An 18,819-nucleotide genomic window follows, 5' to 3' on the forward strand; every position below is an offset into this window, starting at 1 on the left:
TTAGAGACTAACCTATTTATTTATTTATTTTAGTCTTTAAGGTGCCACAAGTACTCCTTTTCTTTTTGCGAATACAGACTAACACGGCTGCTACTCTCAAACCTGTCATAAATTTTATTGTTTCTGCAATATTTATCTTGTATTAGTTATTTATAATTGATGATGAAAAACTGTCATTTACAAAGCACAAAAGCATGTAAATTAACTATGATGGTTTCAACACATCTTTTGACATGAATATAAATCATACCTGGAAAATTCTAGGTCACAAGGGACACAAGGAAATATTAAACTACGTTGTATATACACTTATATGTTGTTCTCCCGATTACTTTTGGTCAACTGATACAAACAATGAATGTTAACAAATCTATTATAAATAGTGAAGTTGATGTAATGCATACTTACTATTCCAACACTAAGATGATTTCATTTGTCATTTCATACACTTCATGGAGATTAACTACACGAGGACTAGACTTTGTTAATTCGAGCACAGCAATTTCATGTAAAATTTCTGCTTTGCAGTCCTGTCCTCTTCTCCTCTTCTTTAGAAATTTAGCTGCATATTCTTGGCCTGTGGATTTAGCTATACATTTTCTAACCACAGCACATCTTCCTCTGCAAAGAGAATGGACAAGATTAAGATTTCTTTAGTGAAAATTATGACAGTTACACTGAAGCTTAGGTATGGGCACTTCACAAATACTTAAGATAAATAGCTGTTTGCAGTGTTGTTGTAGCTGTGTTGGTCCCAGGATACAAGAGCAACAAGGTAGGTGAGCTAATAGATTATTGAGCCAACTTCTGCTGGTGAAAAAGACAAGCTTTCAAGATCCAAAGACCACTTTTTTTGGGTCCTGAAGATATGTTAATATTTTTCTAGTACATTATTCTCCAAAGAGAATTGCATGTTCAAAAAAGTAGTTAGACAGCACCTATATAGCATGGTTTCACTGTGAGCTACAAAACCAAATGGCAGGTTCTTTCAGGCATCTAGGAAACTTTTACTGCATTTCTTCAATGTTTATGGATTAAAACATTCTCAGACAAGAAACCATGGTAATACAATATTTAACCAAAAATGAAGGTTCATATGCAATCAGGTTGCAGTAATGAACTAAAATTAGTTATTTTTCCACATAAGCAATTGTTGTTACTACAGGGATATTATGCAATCGGGAACAAAAAGGGAGGTAATCCACAAAAGAATCTCTTCCACAGGTTGGACCACATCTCAATAGTTTGAGAACCCTGGCTAGTGTACTGTTTCTTTTAATAGATCAACACCATCATTTCAGCAAACATCGGATGTACTAATATTATAGTAAGATTAGAAATCACTTCAATCTATTAAGGGTCTTACAATGTCCAGTTCAAATTAGCTAAAAAAAATTAAATGTGCACAAAATTTTTTTTTTGCATATGCAGGGCATTCGATTCCAAGATCTCAAAGTGCTGCACACACATTTAAGATTCACTCCCCTTCCTGTGACACAGCTTAACAGTTATAAAAGTTTCTTTTATTTGTCATGTTTATTTTTAGACAATTTATTTCTAATTTAGGATTAAGTAATTTCTGGGAATTACAGATAGCCTCCCTTGATTTATATTAAGGTTTCACTAAAAGTGTGCCTTATTGGGAAGAAGCTCCCATTAAGTGTAGGAGATTTTCAAGGCCCACAAATTCCCTCCATAAACAATTCTCAAGATTGCAAACAGAAGCTTCAGCTTTTGTGCATTTTTACAAAAATCAATTCTTACATGTTTTATTTGTCTATTTTAAAAACAAACTGGAAAGCGGAGTTACAAGATGAACTTTTAGACGGCTAAACTCAGGCATGGAAAAGCAAGAGACTTGCCCAGGTTCATGCAGAAAGTCAATGATAAAACCAGAAATACAATCCAGTAATCTTGTCACTCAGTCCTATTTTTTTTAGCTGCTAGACATCACTCCCCTTCTTGAATATAGTACAGAGACAAAGCATTCCGTTTCATTTCCTTGACAACTGCTTAAGTATAGAAGCAAAAATGTTTTGGTAAAGATAAGTTTTTAGAAGAAAGCCACATACTGTTTCTAAAAACCAAGCTGACCTTTTAGAAAATTAGAAAAAAATGTACTCCCTAAGCCAAGTTACAAACTCTTGAAAAAGCAAGTTTTATGATCACAAGGGCATTTCCAAAAGTGCCTAGTTCCACAATTATGAAGTATTTTCAGAATTAGACAAAAAACAGCATGAACCTTTAAGAACTTAAGATAAAATTAAAATTACACCACTTGAAATAAAATGAAAAATTTCAAATGGTGTAAATATGAAGAACATTTCTATAGTTTTATATACAAAGATCACCATACTGTATATTTTCAGAGTTACCTCCATTTGTTCATATACATCACTGAGTGTGTAGGTGATGTCTTTCCACATGTAAATTCTATCACCTATGCACACAAAAGATAGTGCTTGAAAAGGTCATGTGCAAAACTGGATTCTGGATTGAGGCCCCTGTTGAAGTCTGAATCAAACTCACTACACAAAATATGTCCATGCTGTTCATCAAAACAGTTTCCATTTGCAGGTAATATTAAATACACCTTCCAATTAGTATAAAATCTGATGAATTATGAAATGGGGTAAAATTCCACAAATTTCTAGTATTTATTGTTAAAAATATTGACTAGATACTTCCTCACTATCTTGCAACAGACCAGATAGTAAAATAACGAAGAACAAAATGTTGCTTTAAAAAAAACAAAGCCACACACAACGTGCAGACAGATAGTGGTGCATATCATGAAACTGTCAACAAATGAATTAGTTAAAAGAAAGAGGTAGAGGTATGCTCTTAACCTGACATGCACACCCTCTTATGAGAGATAATTTGAAATGGGTAACTGCTTTCCCAGCTGTGAAAATGCTTTGCAATAATCTGTTGTTTAACATGAATCAATTGAATTCTATAACATATAATAAAATTTGAAGATACGCACCAAAAGCTTATATTTTATTTGTCTGACCCTACCAACCACAACTTAAATTTAAAAAAAGAAAGAGGAACCATTTAAGTTTTATCGGGGACTCGAACCCCAGACAGCACGGTTCGTTGTCTGACCACAGAGAGACAGGCAACACCAGCAAAGTCCAAGTATAAGCTCTTTACATGAAACTGTGTGCACTCTTCAATAAACAGATCTTTCCTGCTAATTTCCTGAACATCTTCCTTTCACTTAGAGCAGAGGTGGGCAAACTATGGCCCAGAGGCCACATCCAGCCCACGGGATCGTCCTGCCTGGTCCCTGAGCTCCTGGCCCTGGAGTCTCACCCCCAGCCCCTCCCCCCGCTTTTCCCCCTCCCTCGCAGCCATGCCGCCACGCAGGCAGCAGGGCTGCGAGCTCCTGCCGCTCTGAGCGGTATGGTAAGGGGGCAGCACACAGCAGTGGGAGGGTTGGGTAGGGAGTCCAGGGGGCAGTCAGGGAGCAGGGGGTGGTTGGATGGGGCAGAGGTTCTGGGGTGGTCAGGGAACAGGGGGAGTTGGATAGGGTATGGGAGTCCCAGGGGCCTGTCAGGGGGCAGGGGTGTAGATAGGTCGGGGAAGTCAGGGGGTGAGAAGTGGGAGGGGGCGAATAGGGGGCGGGGGCCAGGCTGTTTGGGGGACACAGCCTTCTCTACCCGGCCCTCCATACAGTTTCGCACCCTGATGTGGCCCTTGGGCCAAAAGTTTGCCCACCCCTGACTTAGAGTGAACACTAGTTTTGAAAAGTCAGTGATAGTATTTCATGAAGAGATGATACAAGAGTTATTACTAATAAAAGTTATTGCTTTTGATTTGCAATGCACCATACATTTAAACTTGTGCTAATTAAGAAAAAAAAAACCTGTAAGATGAGTTAAGACACAATATATCAGTAAGTTCAAGGAAAGATTTTTTTTTTTAATTGAAAAGTATCTGTAGAAACGCAGGAAATTCATTACATTTTAACAATGAAATAAAGAAATGGATAGTTAAGATTATCCCTGGTAAACCACCACCATGCACACAGGGTATGCAGAGATTCATTTAATGAAGTTTCATTAGATATACATGAATGTACTTTGTCACACCTGACATGTGAAGTAGAAACATTTTGCTAAAGACTTCCTGCGGAATATGTCATTTCTTCACTGTCCCCCTTGTTAACACCTTTGTCACATGCAATGAATAGTGCAGCCTCCTCCATCTCTCATCTCTCCACTCCAATCTGTCTAAAACAGGACTACTGGCATCACACACTTCCTCTGCTCCAAGCACATCACCCTATCCTTAGAATCCCTTCCGTGGCTATGTGGCCCTTACCATAACAAATTCAAGCACTTCCTCGCCTACGAAACCTGACATTCTACATCTCCACTCTTATTTCCCATTCTTCTCTCCGAACTCCTCCTTTCATGTCCTTCCTACACTTGGCTTTGTGCCTCCTAGCATGCTGCTCCCAACCCCCAGAACAGACCAAGGTGTCCTTCCCTACTCTTTAAAATCAATTTCTTCGAGCAATCTATACATCAATGCTTCCTCAGAGCGTGGGCAAAGACTAGCGGGGGAGGACGGAGAAAGGGGGCAAACAGGCCTCTCGCTTTGTTCTCCAGATTTTCAGCTTGCATTTAAAAGAGTAAGGCTCTAGATAATGGGATTGCAAAAAAATCTTGGAAATTATGATCAGAGTAACTGGTGAGCTATGTTTGTTTGAGATTCCAGTATTTCACTAATACACAGAATGTATAAAAGGAGAAGTAGTATCATACAATGAAGAGCTAGACAGTCTACTTCAAGTGATTGTCCATTTTGGGTAGCCCTTTAACACCATGAAATGGTAGGGCTGAAGGTGGGACTCAGCTTTCAAAACTTTGGGAAATGCTGCCTTCCACCCTTCCTTATAATTACTCCTCATACTATCCACCTTTTGAAATTTTTCCATGTCTTATTTAGATTATGACTACTTCAGCATCTTTCTGAAGTATGTGTATAGAAGAAAAAAATCATGCTCCCTGATACACATGTACACACAAATCTACATACACTCGTGTGGAAAGGGCAGACAAGCCATCTATATTGCATCTTCCCCTAGACCCCACATAGACCTTTCCACTGGTCTGGGGATATGAACAGAGGAAGAAATGCACTTCATTTCTTCCACATGCTCCACCTTGTGAAGTCTACTAGAAAAAACAACACAGGCTGGGGCTATATTGCTCTTTCAACAAATATCCCACTGCAGCTCGGATTTCTTTTCCATGTGAAGTTACATCCCTTTCCCCCCAAAACCATCATGTAAATAAATGTTCTTACCTTCCTAGCTCTTTAGGATCAAGCATGTAAAAATTGTAAAAATTATCCATCTTGATTTGTGTCTGAAGAGATGTGGACAACAAGCCTAAAAGGCTTTTGCTCTCCGACTTTCTCCTGGACATAATTAACACAAGGTCTTCTCTCTTCTGCTGGTTATCTATTTTCACCTGTCAAAGCAAAATACGCATTTAAATATGACCAATACTACAAAAATCCCACTGCTACACAGCAGGAAAAGTCATCTCATAAGGCTATGTCATCAAAAACAGCTGCTTTAACACCTTTGAAATATGAATGGTTTTTCACATCTCTTAGAAAAAAACATTTTAACCAATAAGAATAAGGACCACTTATGAACTGAAGTCAATAGATAACAGGCTGAGCTATGGCCATATAAAAACTGTTTGTGACACATTTGTTAGTACAGCATCTAAAATGTCCTCTCTGTTCTTACCATGTCTATCAAAATAGCAAAGAAAACAGGAAAGCAGAGGAATATTTTGTATAAGAGTTTCATAAAATAAGTTCTCATTATTAAGAGTTGTGGTAATCCTTTAATATACAACATTAAACCAGGGAATAAATCTGCACACCTTCCCAGGCTTATGAGTTACTAGCTATGTTCTTATAATTAGGTGAGGTCATTTAAAACCTACCGATGTGCATGTAGCATCTCAGCTCTGTTACCTTGGTAATATACTGCTATACAAGTTTAAGATACACCCGCCAACATTATTTCCATTAGCTGCCTATAAAACCCAGTAGATTATAACCCAGTACTGCAATTTTCATAGCCTGTGTTTGTGTAGGCCATAGCTACATTCAAAGTAATCTTTGGGCCTTGTCCTACACTTCCATACTATGTGCCTTAGAAATCTCACCATCGTGGTACCTCTCAGTCATGTCAGTACCCAGCAGGGAATTTCTTATCAAAATTCCTTGGATGAAGGAGGGTGATACCATGGTTTGGAAGGTTGGAACCAAGAGTCTTCATGCTACTCTGGAGGATCCCTGATCCATTCCCTGGGAGGGGAAAGGCAAGGAAAGCTATCAGGCTGATTGTGGCTCAATTCCAGATCAAAGCATAGATTGAGAGGGCTTCCAATGGTGAGAACAATGACTTGATTAAGCAAACAGCTCAAAGGGGTAAAACATTTCCTGGAAAACCAGTAGGTGTTCAGGGGGAAGTTCAAACTTCTCTGGTGAGATTTATGTCACTAGGGAAATGGGTTATCCACATAAGTTTTTTCCATTTTCTTTCTTGGAAAAGGAAAAGAAGAAACCAGCTTGGCACCTGCATTATTGTTCTTTCCTTAAAAAAAATAAAGCACTGAGTACTACATATCCAGTGCTGCATGAGGGGCAGATTCAAATGAGGATTATCCAGTGGCTTGATGCAATGAACCTGAGCCATCACAGTAACTATGGTTCCAGTAAGAATCAATGGCTCCAAAGAAGCTGCAAGCAACTTAAAATGAGGTTTTGGGCACTGAACTGATGGCCTTGAATCTGGGGCAGGGTATGGTTCCATAATATGGCCCTGGCCCTCAATGTCACCCTCTGCTGTAGCTCTGACTTCTGCATAGGTTTGCTTTTCACTTCAATATGCAAATCCAGAAGTGCTGGAACATTAAGGCTATGCTTTCAAGGACTGGCTCTTTCATCAGATACTGACACGTAAGGCCAAGCTTTTATGCTCTGCCACAGCCAATCTCCGCCAATTCACAGTGACCAGCTTCTTAGATTTTCCCCAAGCCAGGGAGTCTAACAACTGATCTGAAACTTTGCCAGACTTTTTAACCTGGGTATCAGAGCTGAGGCTGGTCTTCCAGCACTTACAGACACCTGCATTTCAGACCTGGAACGTTTAACTAATGGTTCCTACTACAGCATAGGTTGCAAGAGATTCTGATGCTCCTTTCTGGTCCCAGGGTCAAAGGTGTTGCATATGAAACAACAGGAAATTAGATGACCTTCCCCCACACCAACCCAAGCAGGCCAGATGATGCATATGTGCATCCAAAGTAGGAAGAACCAGCAAGTAAGAGGCACACCTCAAACTCTGGTTTCTCTGTCTCCAATTCCAATGTGTTAGAACCAAGTACTTATGCCAGAGCACTAACAGCCTTAGACAAAAAAACAACAAGAAATATAGAGAGCTAGCTAATTAAAACCTAACTAAACTAAGGCAGATGTATCACTGGGAACACTCCATTCTAACAAACCTGGGTCCATGAACCTGGTAAGATTTCTGGTCTCTTTGCTACTGCAGTTGGAAGAGACTGAGGCAGCCAGCGCTCAACCCCATTCCACCCCCCCCCCTTTTTTTTTTAAAATAGCCCATCCTTCAAACTGCCCTTCCTAAAATTTAAAGACTGAAACATCCAGCCTATTTCAGGGGAAAATATGTTCTAAATCACGTGAAGCACTATAAATGCATGCAATAAGAGTCTTTGACATAGTTTGAGGAGTCATTGCAAACCAGTTTCTATGCTACTCTGAATATCTTAAAGTTTGGTTTTTAACAGCTGAAACAAAAATTTAAGTTGAACATGTAAATCCTGATACTGCAATCAAGTCTGCACAGGCTGCCCTTTCACCTGAGGGGCCTACCACAAAAGGCAAAAGGGGTCAGCCACATAGATCCAATTGCAGCACTCGGGGCTTACTTTAAATGTAGAAGTCTTTTACAGAGACATCAAGGTTATTGAAATGACGGCATTTGAGATATTCAGGCTGCACTAAAAGAATAAGTTTCCCAACGATTCCCTGCTTGTTGAAGGATACAGCCTCACACAGTTATGCCAAAGTCTCAGAACAGCAAGTAGTGATCTTTCACGTCATATGGTAAGCGTGATGCAAATCTGAACAGAACAGGGTTACTTAAGGACAATAGCAAACAACAACAACAAAAAGAGTGAAGTTAAAACATGATTTTGAACAGTTAAAAATGTAAATCAATAGAAATTTATACTATTTTTGAAAGTTCAATAGTATCTAGTGGAGTCTTGAAGGGGTCTACCTTGAGACCAGTACTATTCAATATTTTCATTAATGACTCAGATAATGGGGTGGAGAGTATGCTTAAAAAAAATTGTGGATGACACCAAGCTGGGAGGAGTTGCAAGCCCTTTGATGAAAAGGATTAGAAATCAAAATGACCTTGATAAACTGGAGAATTATTCTGCAATCTACAAGATGAAATTCAATGCAGATATGTGCAAAGTGATACACTTGAAAAGGAAAAAAATCCAATGCACCACTACAAAATGGGGAGTAACTGGCGAGATGGTAGTATTGCTAAAAACAGTCTGGGGGTAATAATGGATCACAAATTGAATGATGCAGCTGCAAAAAAAAAAAAAAAAAAAAAAAACTACACACACCCTAACATCCTGGGGTATATTAACTGGAGTGTCATGCGTAAGACAGGGGAGGTAATTGTCCTGCTCTGTTCAGTACTGTAGAGGCCTCAGCTTGACTACTGTGTCTTCTTATAGGCATCACACTAAGAAAGATGGGAACAAATTGGAGAGTCCAGAGGAGAACAACAAAATGATAAAAACTTTAGAAAACCTGACCTATGAGGAAAGCTTAAAAAACTGGGAATGTTTTAGTCTTGATAAAAGACTGAGCGGGTACCTGATAACAGTCTTAAAGTGTGTTAAGGGCTGTTATAAAGAGGACAGTCATCAGCTGTTCTCAATGTCCACTGAAGGCAGTACAAAAAGTAATGGGCTTAATCTACAGCAAGGAAGATGTAGGTTACGTAGAAGGAAAATTTTTTCTAACTATCAGGATAGCTTAGTACTGGAATAGGTTACCAAATGAGGTTGTGGAATCCCCATCACTGGAGTTTTTAACAACATATTAGACAAACACCTATCAGGGATGATCTGAGCACATTTGGTCCTGCTTCAGTGAGGAGGGCTGGATTAGATAACCTCTTGAGATTTCTTCCAGAATTACATTTCTATGAATAGATGATTAAATAACTTCAGTGTCAGCAGTTTATCTTCCAATTTGGGGGTGGAGGAGGGAAACAACAAAAGAAGTATTGTTTCCCTCCTCCAGTTATCATTCATATCTAACACATGCACACCAATAGTGTGAAATCACCAGTTCTCTGAATTTATACATTCAGAATGGAACTACTTTGACTCATGTACTTATTGGCTATAAGAAATAACACTCATTAAATCCAGTTTGTGGATTTTTCAAAGAAGACTGTATCATGGTTTCAAAGTTTTGACAAGTTTTTTAATTAAAATATAAAGGGAACACAATTTAGGCCAAACACAACATATTAAAGGACAACTTCAAAAGTTATGTTATATACAAGCCTTTATTTACCCATTTTAGTAATAGCAACTTAAATTATGAAAGTGAAATAATGCTGAAAATCCAATTGCTCACTACTTATACTGGGTGTACCTTTAATAGCCCAAATGGAGCAAAATGTAGTTTTACTTTTAGGTTCTTATTACTGCATTGTTTGGCTTTCAAACTTGCAGTGTGTGCTTGTTTTAAAACTACTTTTTTCACTAGAATTTTATAAATGGTGGAGACATAGCTATAGTTCTGTGAATCTCTTTAGGATTAAATAATTTTTAAAAATTAAATTGTGCCAAAGTTGGCACTCCTTTTACACTGTTATGATTAGATAACAAATGCAGCTTTAAAAAAAAAATAGCAGTTACTTGAGAATATGAAGGGGAAAAAAGCACGCCATTGTTTATGTAAGACCAATAGCATCTTGTGCTCTGCTTCTGAAGAGCCAGTGGGGAAACACAAACTAATTTTAAAAAAATAGGCAGCAGAATAATGCTAAATATCATCACGATATTGGTACAAGAAAAGAGAGATGCCACATGATGGCCCAAAGCAGATCTGTGCAATCACAAAAGTCATAGAAGTGTAGGACCTCAATAGGTCACCTTGTCCAGTCCCCTGCACTCAAGGCAGGACAAATATGCAATGTGTTCACAGGATCAGGCTCCCTAGTTTTTTAAACTCCAGTGGAAACAAAGGCAGTTAAGTAAAGAAAATTTCAAATTCATATCCATTTAATGTCTTCAAAAAGAAAAATTCAGAGTAACAAAACATTAGAAAACATAAAGGTTCAAGCATTTCATTTTTTTGCTACAGTGTTAGACATATTTCAAGCATGAGTTGTGGGAGTAGGCAAAAAACCTGAGAAAATACAATAAAGTGTCATTTATCCAACTAAAACTAAAGAAAGACATTTTTTAAAAAAACATGCTATACTCTGGAGCTGTGAAGCTGTAGTTTCAGCAGAGAAGAACACAGGCATTTGTGAACTACATCAGGACAGCATATGAAATGGTTTGTCTAGAATTAGAAGAGAGATCTGAGTGCATTCTCAAGGGAGTAAGAAGTAGGACCCACAGCACCCATAGCCTTAAAATGATGCCCAGATGCCCAATCCCTCAATCTAAACCTCTCTATATATGTAAAACATACCTTTTCTGAGTTTGGGTTTACATTTGTACATTTGTAATACGTATTTTACATATATGGGGGTTATACTATGAATGGAAAGCTTCACAGATGGTGAAGTCATTAACCCTGCCTCCCACCAAGCTCCATCCTCTGCTAAGTTTTGTTTCACCCTTTATGTTAGGGCCTGTGTTGCCCACTTCACGTGCCAGTAACAGAACAAAGTTAAAAACACGGGAGTATTTTTACACTGGGTGGGAAGAACGGAACTAAGGATATGGGAACTCCTCCAGCCTTCCCAAGTAAGTTAGTTTGGGCAACCTCTCTTAAATACTGAAAATTAACAGGGCTTAACCCCAACAACCCCCACCTGAACGCCCCCCTTCGTACCTAGGGCTTCGCTCGCCGGCGGCGCAGCCCTCCCTAGCTCTGACAACGGCCTACCGGGAGAGGCACCTAACGCGCTACAGAGGCCGGCGCTCGGCCCCAGAGAGGTTCTTCCTTCAGGCCGGCTCGCCGAGCGCTATGGCTGAGCCCGCTGCGGGCCCGGGGCGCGCCGCTGGGAGGGCGAGGGGCACTGAGGGGGCAGCGTGCGTGGGAGAACGGCCCGCCCGGCTGCCCCCCTGCCAGCCACGGAGCCGACGGCGAGAATCCCAGCGCCCCGGGCGTTCTGCCGCCGGTTCCCTGGGCGGCTGCCACCCGCCGGCAGGGTGACAGGGCTGGGCGCCGCTCGCCCCGGGCTTGGCGACGCTCTGGCTGTGCCCGCCCCCACCCTACGCCGCGGGGGCTCCCCCAGTCGCTGAAGGAGGAAGGTGCCACCCGGCTCGCTGGCGCTCGGGGACGTACCCCGGGGGCAGCCTGAAGGCGCCTCTCTCGGGGCGTCCCATCCGCGCAAGGGGCCAGGGTCCCCCGGGCACTCACCGCGAAGCACCCCGCTTCTCACGCGCCCCCACAAAGAGACGGCGCCGCCCTCGCGCTCGGCTCTGCCCGGCGCCCCAACCGCAGCCCGCACAGTTGGCGTTTGAAAAGCGCAACCCGGCGGCGGCTGCCCCCCAGCCCCGCCCCGCCCCGCGGACCCAGTGTGGAGCCAATCCGCGCCGGCTGTGGGCGGGGCCTTCCCTCGCTGATTGGCAGGAACTCCCCCACAGAGGGAAGGGCCCAAGCAGCCACTCACTTTCGAAGGCACGCGAAGGGAAGCCCGAGGGGTGAGGGAGGGGGCCAGAGGGATGACGGGGAAATGGAGGCACGCGAGAGGGAGCAGAGAGCACGGAGCGAAAGGCCCACTGCAGCCCCGGCTGTGAACCTACGGGTGCAGTGCAACCGTTTAGTATCAGCTCTGCCCCAGGGGCTGGGAGTTACTGGCCCCAGGCAGGAAGCTGCCCCACTGCCCGTAGGGGCACTAGGGGCCAGAGGCAGAGGTGATGCCGCCGCTGGTGTGACAGCATTCACTGCTAGGACACAGGACGGTGGTGTAACTTGGGCTGAGTGGGAGGAAAGGTGAGGCTGGGACTGGAAAAACCACCAGCAGCTCGGTAGATGCTCTTTCTTCTACCCTTTATTCACCACATTTCTATGTCTCCTCCTACATTTTTGCTCCCACCTGCCCTCATACCAATTCACTGAAATTTACATTGTCATGTCACCTCTGACATTGGCCCTACACATTCAGGGAAATATCAAACCCTCTCAGTAACTAGTCAGCGAACAAAAAAAAAAAAAATCAGTAAAAAACTAGCAGCAAATCTAGCTTTATTAACCTGCATCTTGCTGGTTAGGGAGACTATCCCAAGGAAGATAACACTATATCATGAGCCCTGTCATCTACACCCTCAGAGAAGAGATGAGGCAGCCACTTTAAAAACTGGAATGTTTTAAGGCATTTAAGACAGAAGGGCGTTACTCTAATTTACTGCATATCGCTGTAGCTTCGTGCCTGTTGTTTAGGTCCAAAGTCTTAAAACTTTATCCACCACTTCATTTCCCTGCTCTCGTGGAGGGAAGTTAAAGACCGTGATTGCTATACATTTTTTCCTTTTACTTATTTACTTTTTTATAGGTTACACGTGTGCAAATGCAATAGCTAAGGGCCATATTTCCAAAGCTTCTAGAGATAAGGCAGAAGAACTGGTAACTCCTCCCCTCCGTACTTGCTATGTGTATAGTATTAGATCCACTAAAATACTCTTCACAGACAGAATATATCTACCTCATACACACGTATCATATATTTCCTTGTCAGTTAATCATTTTTAATCTTAACATTTGAATAAGGTTTAACAATATGTACACAAATGGTAGCTTTGGAGTCCTAGAACTTGGAAAGAACAAAAAATGACAGTGTTATGGAGGAAATATAAGGTGAAGACCACTAGGGGATGCTAAGAAGTGCATAGCACACCAGTTGGAGGGCATATCATTTGACAGTCAAGTCTAGGCAAAATCATTCAGTATTGTGGACTGGAAGTTTTCTTACCTGATCATTTCCTTTCTGCAAGCAGTGTCTCCCACAATTCTGCTACATATGGGTTATTCCCCTCCTGTTTCAGATTCCAAAGGCAATTCAAAACTGTAGCATAACCTGTGCTAGCTACACCCCCTTCTCCAGCCTGCTGCCAGATGATTAATTCCAAAGCTGTGTAAAAATTTGTAGAAAATAATTAGTAACAATGATTCCAATGCTAACCAAGTAACTACGTACAGTAAGTCCTTGTTTATATGGTAACTATCCAAATAGTTGGAGAGCTGTCCAGGGTGGGTAGAACTGTGGGAGATGCTGCTAGCAGAAAGAAAATTATTAGGTAAGAAAGTTTCCGTTCTGCAACCTAACATTTCCCACAATTCTCCTACATATGGGAAGTAGCAAGCAGGGGACAGGAATGGGGAGGGATAAGAGAACAAAGAAAATAAACCCTTCAGGGGTGCTCAGATGGCAAGGTTATTGCTGGACCACCACCTGCAGTACCCTCCTGCCAAAGCAGACCTCAGGAAGACAGAAAATCCACTTTATAGCATCTGATAAAGATGTTAATTGATGTCTAGGTTGCTCCTCTGCAGTGGAAGCGTATGCTCTTTCGGTCCCTGAGGTTGCCATGGATTTTGTGGAATGCACCTTGATTCCTTCTGGAACAGCCACACTGGGGAGGTCTGCAAGGTCTGAGGAAGTATTTCGGTTGTTTTTCATTCTTGCAATTGGCAAACAGCTCTACTGAAGGAAGACTGTGTCTGTGGTTTAGGCACCATTCCGAATTGTTGATATTGCCATGATTGAGCCAGTCTGCCTTTGGGTTCAGCTCCCCTTTCAAGTGGATTACCTTTAAGAAAGGGAGAGTCATTTTTGCCCACAAATTTTCTCCTGTGTTAGAAAGCCCTGAATATCACCACATAATTTTTTTGTGCTTCTGCACAAAGACCTACTTTCCTTGTCCTTCCTTAACCTAGTTCTTGTGTTTATGTGAAGGGGTAAATAACACTCTCTTATTTACTTTATCCACATCATTCATGATTTTACAGACCTTTATCACATCCGTGGTCATCTCTTTTCTAAGATGAACAGTCCCAGTCTTTTTAACCTCTCCTCATATGGAAGCTGTTCTATACCCTTAAACATTTTTGTTGTCCTTCTCTGTACCTTTTCCAATGCAAATATCTTTTTTTGAGATGGGGAAACCAGAACTGAAGGCAGTATTCAGGTTTGTATGTGCAACCACTGCCATGTTGACTGACTGGACCAGGATGTGGTTCTTTGCATGTGGTTCTAGAATCTCAGAAGAGCTAGTTTGATTGTGGTTCCTTTCCTCAGGGATCCAGATGCCCTGCACCTTCTTCTGGGTCCCAGAGGTGCTCTCCATCCTTCAAGACTGGTATTGATGGTGAGAACCTGAAGGTCTAGAAGGTTTATGGAGAGATCCCTGTGGATATTGCCCAGGACTGTCCACTGTCTCAAGGAGTCGCTGACCTGGTTCGAGATCAGTATCTGATCTTGAATGTGCTCCAGGGAATGGTCCTATACTTTCAGAAGCAAAGCTTGGAGGCTGTGGAGGTGTGATCTCACCCATGGGGTGACCTCTGTGCACGAGACCAGAAGGCTCAGTAGTTGAAGGCACTAAGCTATGGTTGGGCTCCTGCACTTAACCAGCATGAATATCAGATTCTGAATCTTCAGGAATGTGTCAAGTGATGGGTAGATCTGTGCTACTGATGTGTCTATCTCCACATCCAGGTGAATAATCCTTGTCAAGGGAATCAAGGAACTTTTCTTAGCATTATCATGAATTGGTGCACTTATAGAAGATTCAGAGTCTGGATCGTGGCACTGTGTGATGTGGTCTGGCATGGGATTCTGATTAAGAAGTCACCCAGAAAGAGATACAGGTGAATACCTGGGATCTGAGTCTGGCTATGATCACCACCGGCATCTTTGTAAATACCCAGTGGGCTAACGAGACACTGAATGGCAGTGTTCAGTACTGGTAGTAATTTATGTTGCAAGCAAATCTCAGAAACCTGCAGTAGCAGGGGTGCACTGAATTGTGGAGGTACACATCTGCAACATCCACTGAGGTTAGGAAGTCCCCTTAAGACAGGGATGTCACTATCAAAGCTAGATTCTCCAGCTGTAACTTTGTTTTCTTCATCCATTTAGTGAGTCTTTTGAGGTCAAGGATGACCCTGACTCCTTTGGTGCACTTCTGAACAATTAAGAAGATGGAGTAAAACCCTAAGAACACTTTTCTGGGGGAACTCCTATCACTCCTCTGTCCAGGAGATGGGAGAACTTGTTCTGGACAAGCTTGCACATGGCAGGGTTGCTGGTGATGGGAGACTGGATGAAGAAAGGATGGGGTGGAGCCCTTACCTCAAGGGAGTATCCCTGATACATTATCCCTCACTGTCTGTGGTAGAAGCAAACCAGTCATCTGGAAAGTGGGAAATCATGGCTCCCAAGCTCAGGTCTGGGCAGACTCGGCAGAGGCACATTCGCCCATTGTCATAATGAGCCCTTGGATGACGCAGGAGTATCTCTAGATTTTCACTCCTCAGTTCCAAAGTTTTCCTTTGACATATCTTTCATCTTTCCTTTGGAACCTCTGCAAGTGTGTCTGTCTGATAATGGCTTTGTAGTCCCTTTTTAAAGTATTAAGTGGAGAGGGGAAGAGACTGTTTAGGTTTGCCAGTGTTTTCAGCCACTATCTTGTCCAATTTTTTTCCAAAGAGGAGAGATCTTGTTAATTTAGAGGAGCACAGGACTTGTTTGGAGTGGGTATCTACGTTCCATGGACAAAGCCATACGTGTCTCCTGGCTAGTGATCTAAATTCCATGGCTCTGCCAAAAAACCTCATAGCATCCATTGAAGCACCAGCAACAAATGCTGACGATAAGGAGGTTTTCTTACGTATAGACTTAAAACTAGGTTTGTCTCTGCCCCTATGGGTTTTAAGGTCCTCCAGTCATGTGGCTTTAACAAAGCACTTGGCTGCCAGAGATGCTCTGAGGGTGGCTAAGGAAGCACCAAAGTCCCTTGTAAGGGTTGCTTCAACCTTCTTATCCATTGGATCATTGGGGGGAAATGTCCCCTTTGGGTGGAATAACCATATCCTTTGTTAGAAATGCCACAGCTGCATCGACCTTAGGCATATCTGAGAGAGAAACTTCTCCCTCAGAGTTCTCCCTTGTAGACTCCCGCTCCCCCAGGTTGGGGGATGGAGACTGTCAGAAATTCCTGACTCAATTCCTGACTGTGAGCTCTGCTTCTCTCTTTAGAGCACTTAGGACCCATCTCAGGGCTTGTGGTGGTACCAGAAGCCATGCTAGGATCTTATTCTTGTGCTCCTGAGTTGCCACAGTCCTCCTCATCCTTAGAGCAGAACAGGGAGAAGCTCTGTTTCCTGGTTGGGCTTTTCTGTGGTGGAGTCGCAGCTTCTTGGGAGGGATAAGGGTCCCAACATACCTGTCTGACTCACAGCTCCATGCCCGAGCAGTACTAGGGTCAGCTGCTGAAAACAGGCAGGGCATGATTTGTCCTCTATAGAGCCTGTTAAAGCTAGCTCACAGATGAAGCATCTTTTAAGTTTAGCCCAATGTTTGTGTGCCTGTGTAACACCGACAGACCCCCCCCCCCCCCGGTCATCGGCGGGCAGAATCAAACCAGGGACCTCTGGAGCTTAGTACATGAGCCTCTACTGCAGGAGCTAAAAGCCAACTGGCTGTTAGCTAAGGCTGTAGAGCAGACTCATTAATTGCTCTCTAAGTGATCTCGGTGCCGCTAGATGGTACAGAACACCACACCCAGAAGGTGTGTGGGTTACACCTGCTCTGCCATCCCTGAAAGGGGCCAGAGGAGCTTGGCAGAGAAGTGCTGCACAGGGACTCCATGTGGCTTCAGCAATGTGCTACTAAATACCTGGTCCAGGAGTGGAGGAGAGAACAAAGAAGACTGCCCCCTACTGTCCTCAAAGGGAAAAAAAGGCATAGGAAAGATCAGGAGCAAAGACAAGTGCCGCTGACTGATGCCCCAGAAGCAAAAGATCTGCAGCAGGCTCGAGAATGGGGCGTGACTAGCACAGGCTGTGCTACAGCTTTGAATTGCCTCCTGAAACCGTGGACAGGAGAGAAATAGCCCACACACAGCACAATTATGGGAGATGCTGGGCTGCAAAAATGCACATTGATTTCTGAGATATTGTAAACAACACAGCAAACATGCCGGCATCATTCTCCTCTTTGTCTAGTTGTAATGCAGTTTCTTATTGGACAAGACATTCAACCCATAGCTATCACATGGGGACTGGGCCTAACCACGTCAACACTAGTTGTATATGATTATGGTTCTCTCACTGTGTTATAGGCTAAAGCAACCATGTCACTGAAGAGTCATAGTCACAAGAATTACTCAGTAGTCTCTGACAATTTTTTCTAGTGCTTGTATGAGTGAGCCCAGAACAATCTGCAGGACCTCACTGGAATAGCACTGGATCTGCACATTGCAAAGCGTGAGAGAGCTATTACTTTGCATTTAGTAATCTTCACACCAGGAGATAACCACATAGGAAAGACCCATATGATAATAGTTTATAAAAAAATTATGTGGTGATATTCAGGGCTTTCTAACTCATTGCTTGGGAAGACTAAAATAAAAGTTGAAGATATAAAAGCTTCATTTTGGTTTCCAAGAGCTTTTTTGCGGACAGACAGTGGCTCTAAGGGCTTTTTGAAAGCAGTTGAATCTTTTAAACAGTTTGAAAATGTCTGTGACTGATTTGATTGGTTGACAAGTTGAGTTCCCTTTGTGAGGAGGCAATCTAAGCAGTTGCTCTAGAATTTGCAGACTTTCATTTTTGTTCTATCTTTGGTGTAAGAGCAACAACATTAATGTAATATGAAATTTTAACTCCAGTGATAAATGAGCTAACTACTTCATTGCTTCAGTTTATTTTCAGCAGCTGACTATTATTGGAACCTTATTTGGCTAGTGGCACTGTAAAATGAAATGGCAGCCACCTACTCCGGGATAAGTCATCCAGCGGAGGTGATATTTATATCAGAACCTAACAAATAAGGAACAGAAGTAAAATGCATGATTTTGATAAGGTGGAACCATTTCTGAAAAATATAGAATGTGTTATACCACTTGGTTGTTTGAATCAGAGCCACATTTTACATCATAACTCACTCAGGACCATCCATCTAGATTTTAGAACTGTAAGTAATAGAGATTTTTCACTATTACAGTCTTAAATCTTTAAGAGGCTCTTCTCAGAGAGCCATTACCATCTTAAAAAGAAAAGGAGTACTTGTGGCACCTTAGAGACTAACCAATTTATTTGCACATAAGCTTTCATGAGCTACAGCTCACTTCATCAATGAAGTGAGCTGTAGCTCACGAAAGCTTATGCTCAAATAAATTGGTTAGTCTCTGAGGTGCCACAAGTACTCCGTTTCTTTTTGCAAATACAGACTAATACGGCTGCTACTATGAAACCTGAAATTACCATCTTATGCACTGAGTTCATTATAAATAATTTCAAGTAGCTTTGACA

At 42.2% G+C, this 18,819-nt stretch overlaps 1 protein-coding gene across 3 annotated transcripts in view; it reads right to left on the bottom strand.

Annotated features, from left to right (window-relative positions):
* Nucleotides 1–11,825, bottom strand: part of STK17B (serine/threonine kinase 17b) — a 30,626-nt gene extending 18,801 nt beyond the window's left edge. Inside the window, exons 1-4 of one of the 3 annotated variants that reach the window (XM_074966872.1) lie at nt 11,704–11,787; nt 6,204–6,345; nt 5,323–5,489; nt 409–621 (exon numbers count right to left, since the gene is read on the bottom strand). In XM_074966872.1, the coding sequence (XP_074822973.1) occupies nt 409–621; nt 5,323–5,489; nt 6,204–6,206 (383 nt within the window). In that variant the 5' untranslated portion in view covers nt 6,207–6,345; nt 11,704–11,787. Of the gene's footprint in view, nt 1–408; nt 622–5,322; nt 5,490–6,203; nt 6,346–11,172; nt 11,308–11,703 lie in introns of those variants that run through there. The other 2 variants (XM_074966873.1, XM_074966874.1) reach the window with 2 other exon arrangements.
* Between the last annotated feature and the right edge of the window lie 6,994 nt (nt 11,826–18,819).

This window comes from Natator depressus, chromosome 11 (genome assembly GCF_965152275.1).
Source record: "Natator depressus isolate rNatDep1 chromosome 11, rNatDep2.hap1, whole genome shotgun sequence".
NCBI lineage: Eukaryota > Metazoa > Chordata > Testudines > Cheloniidae > Natator > Natator depressus.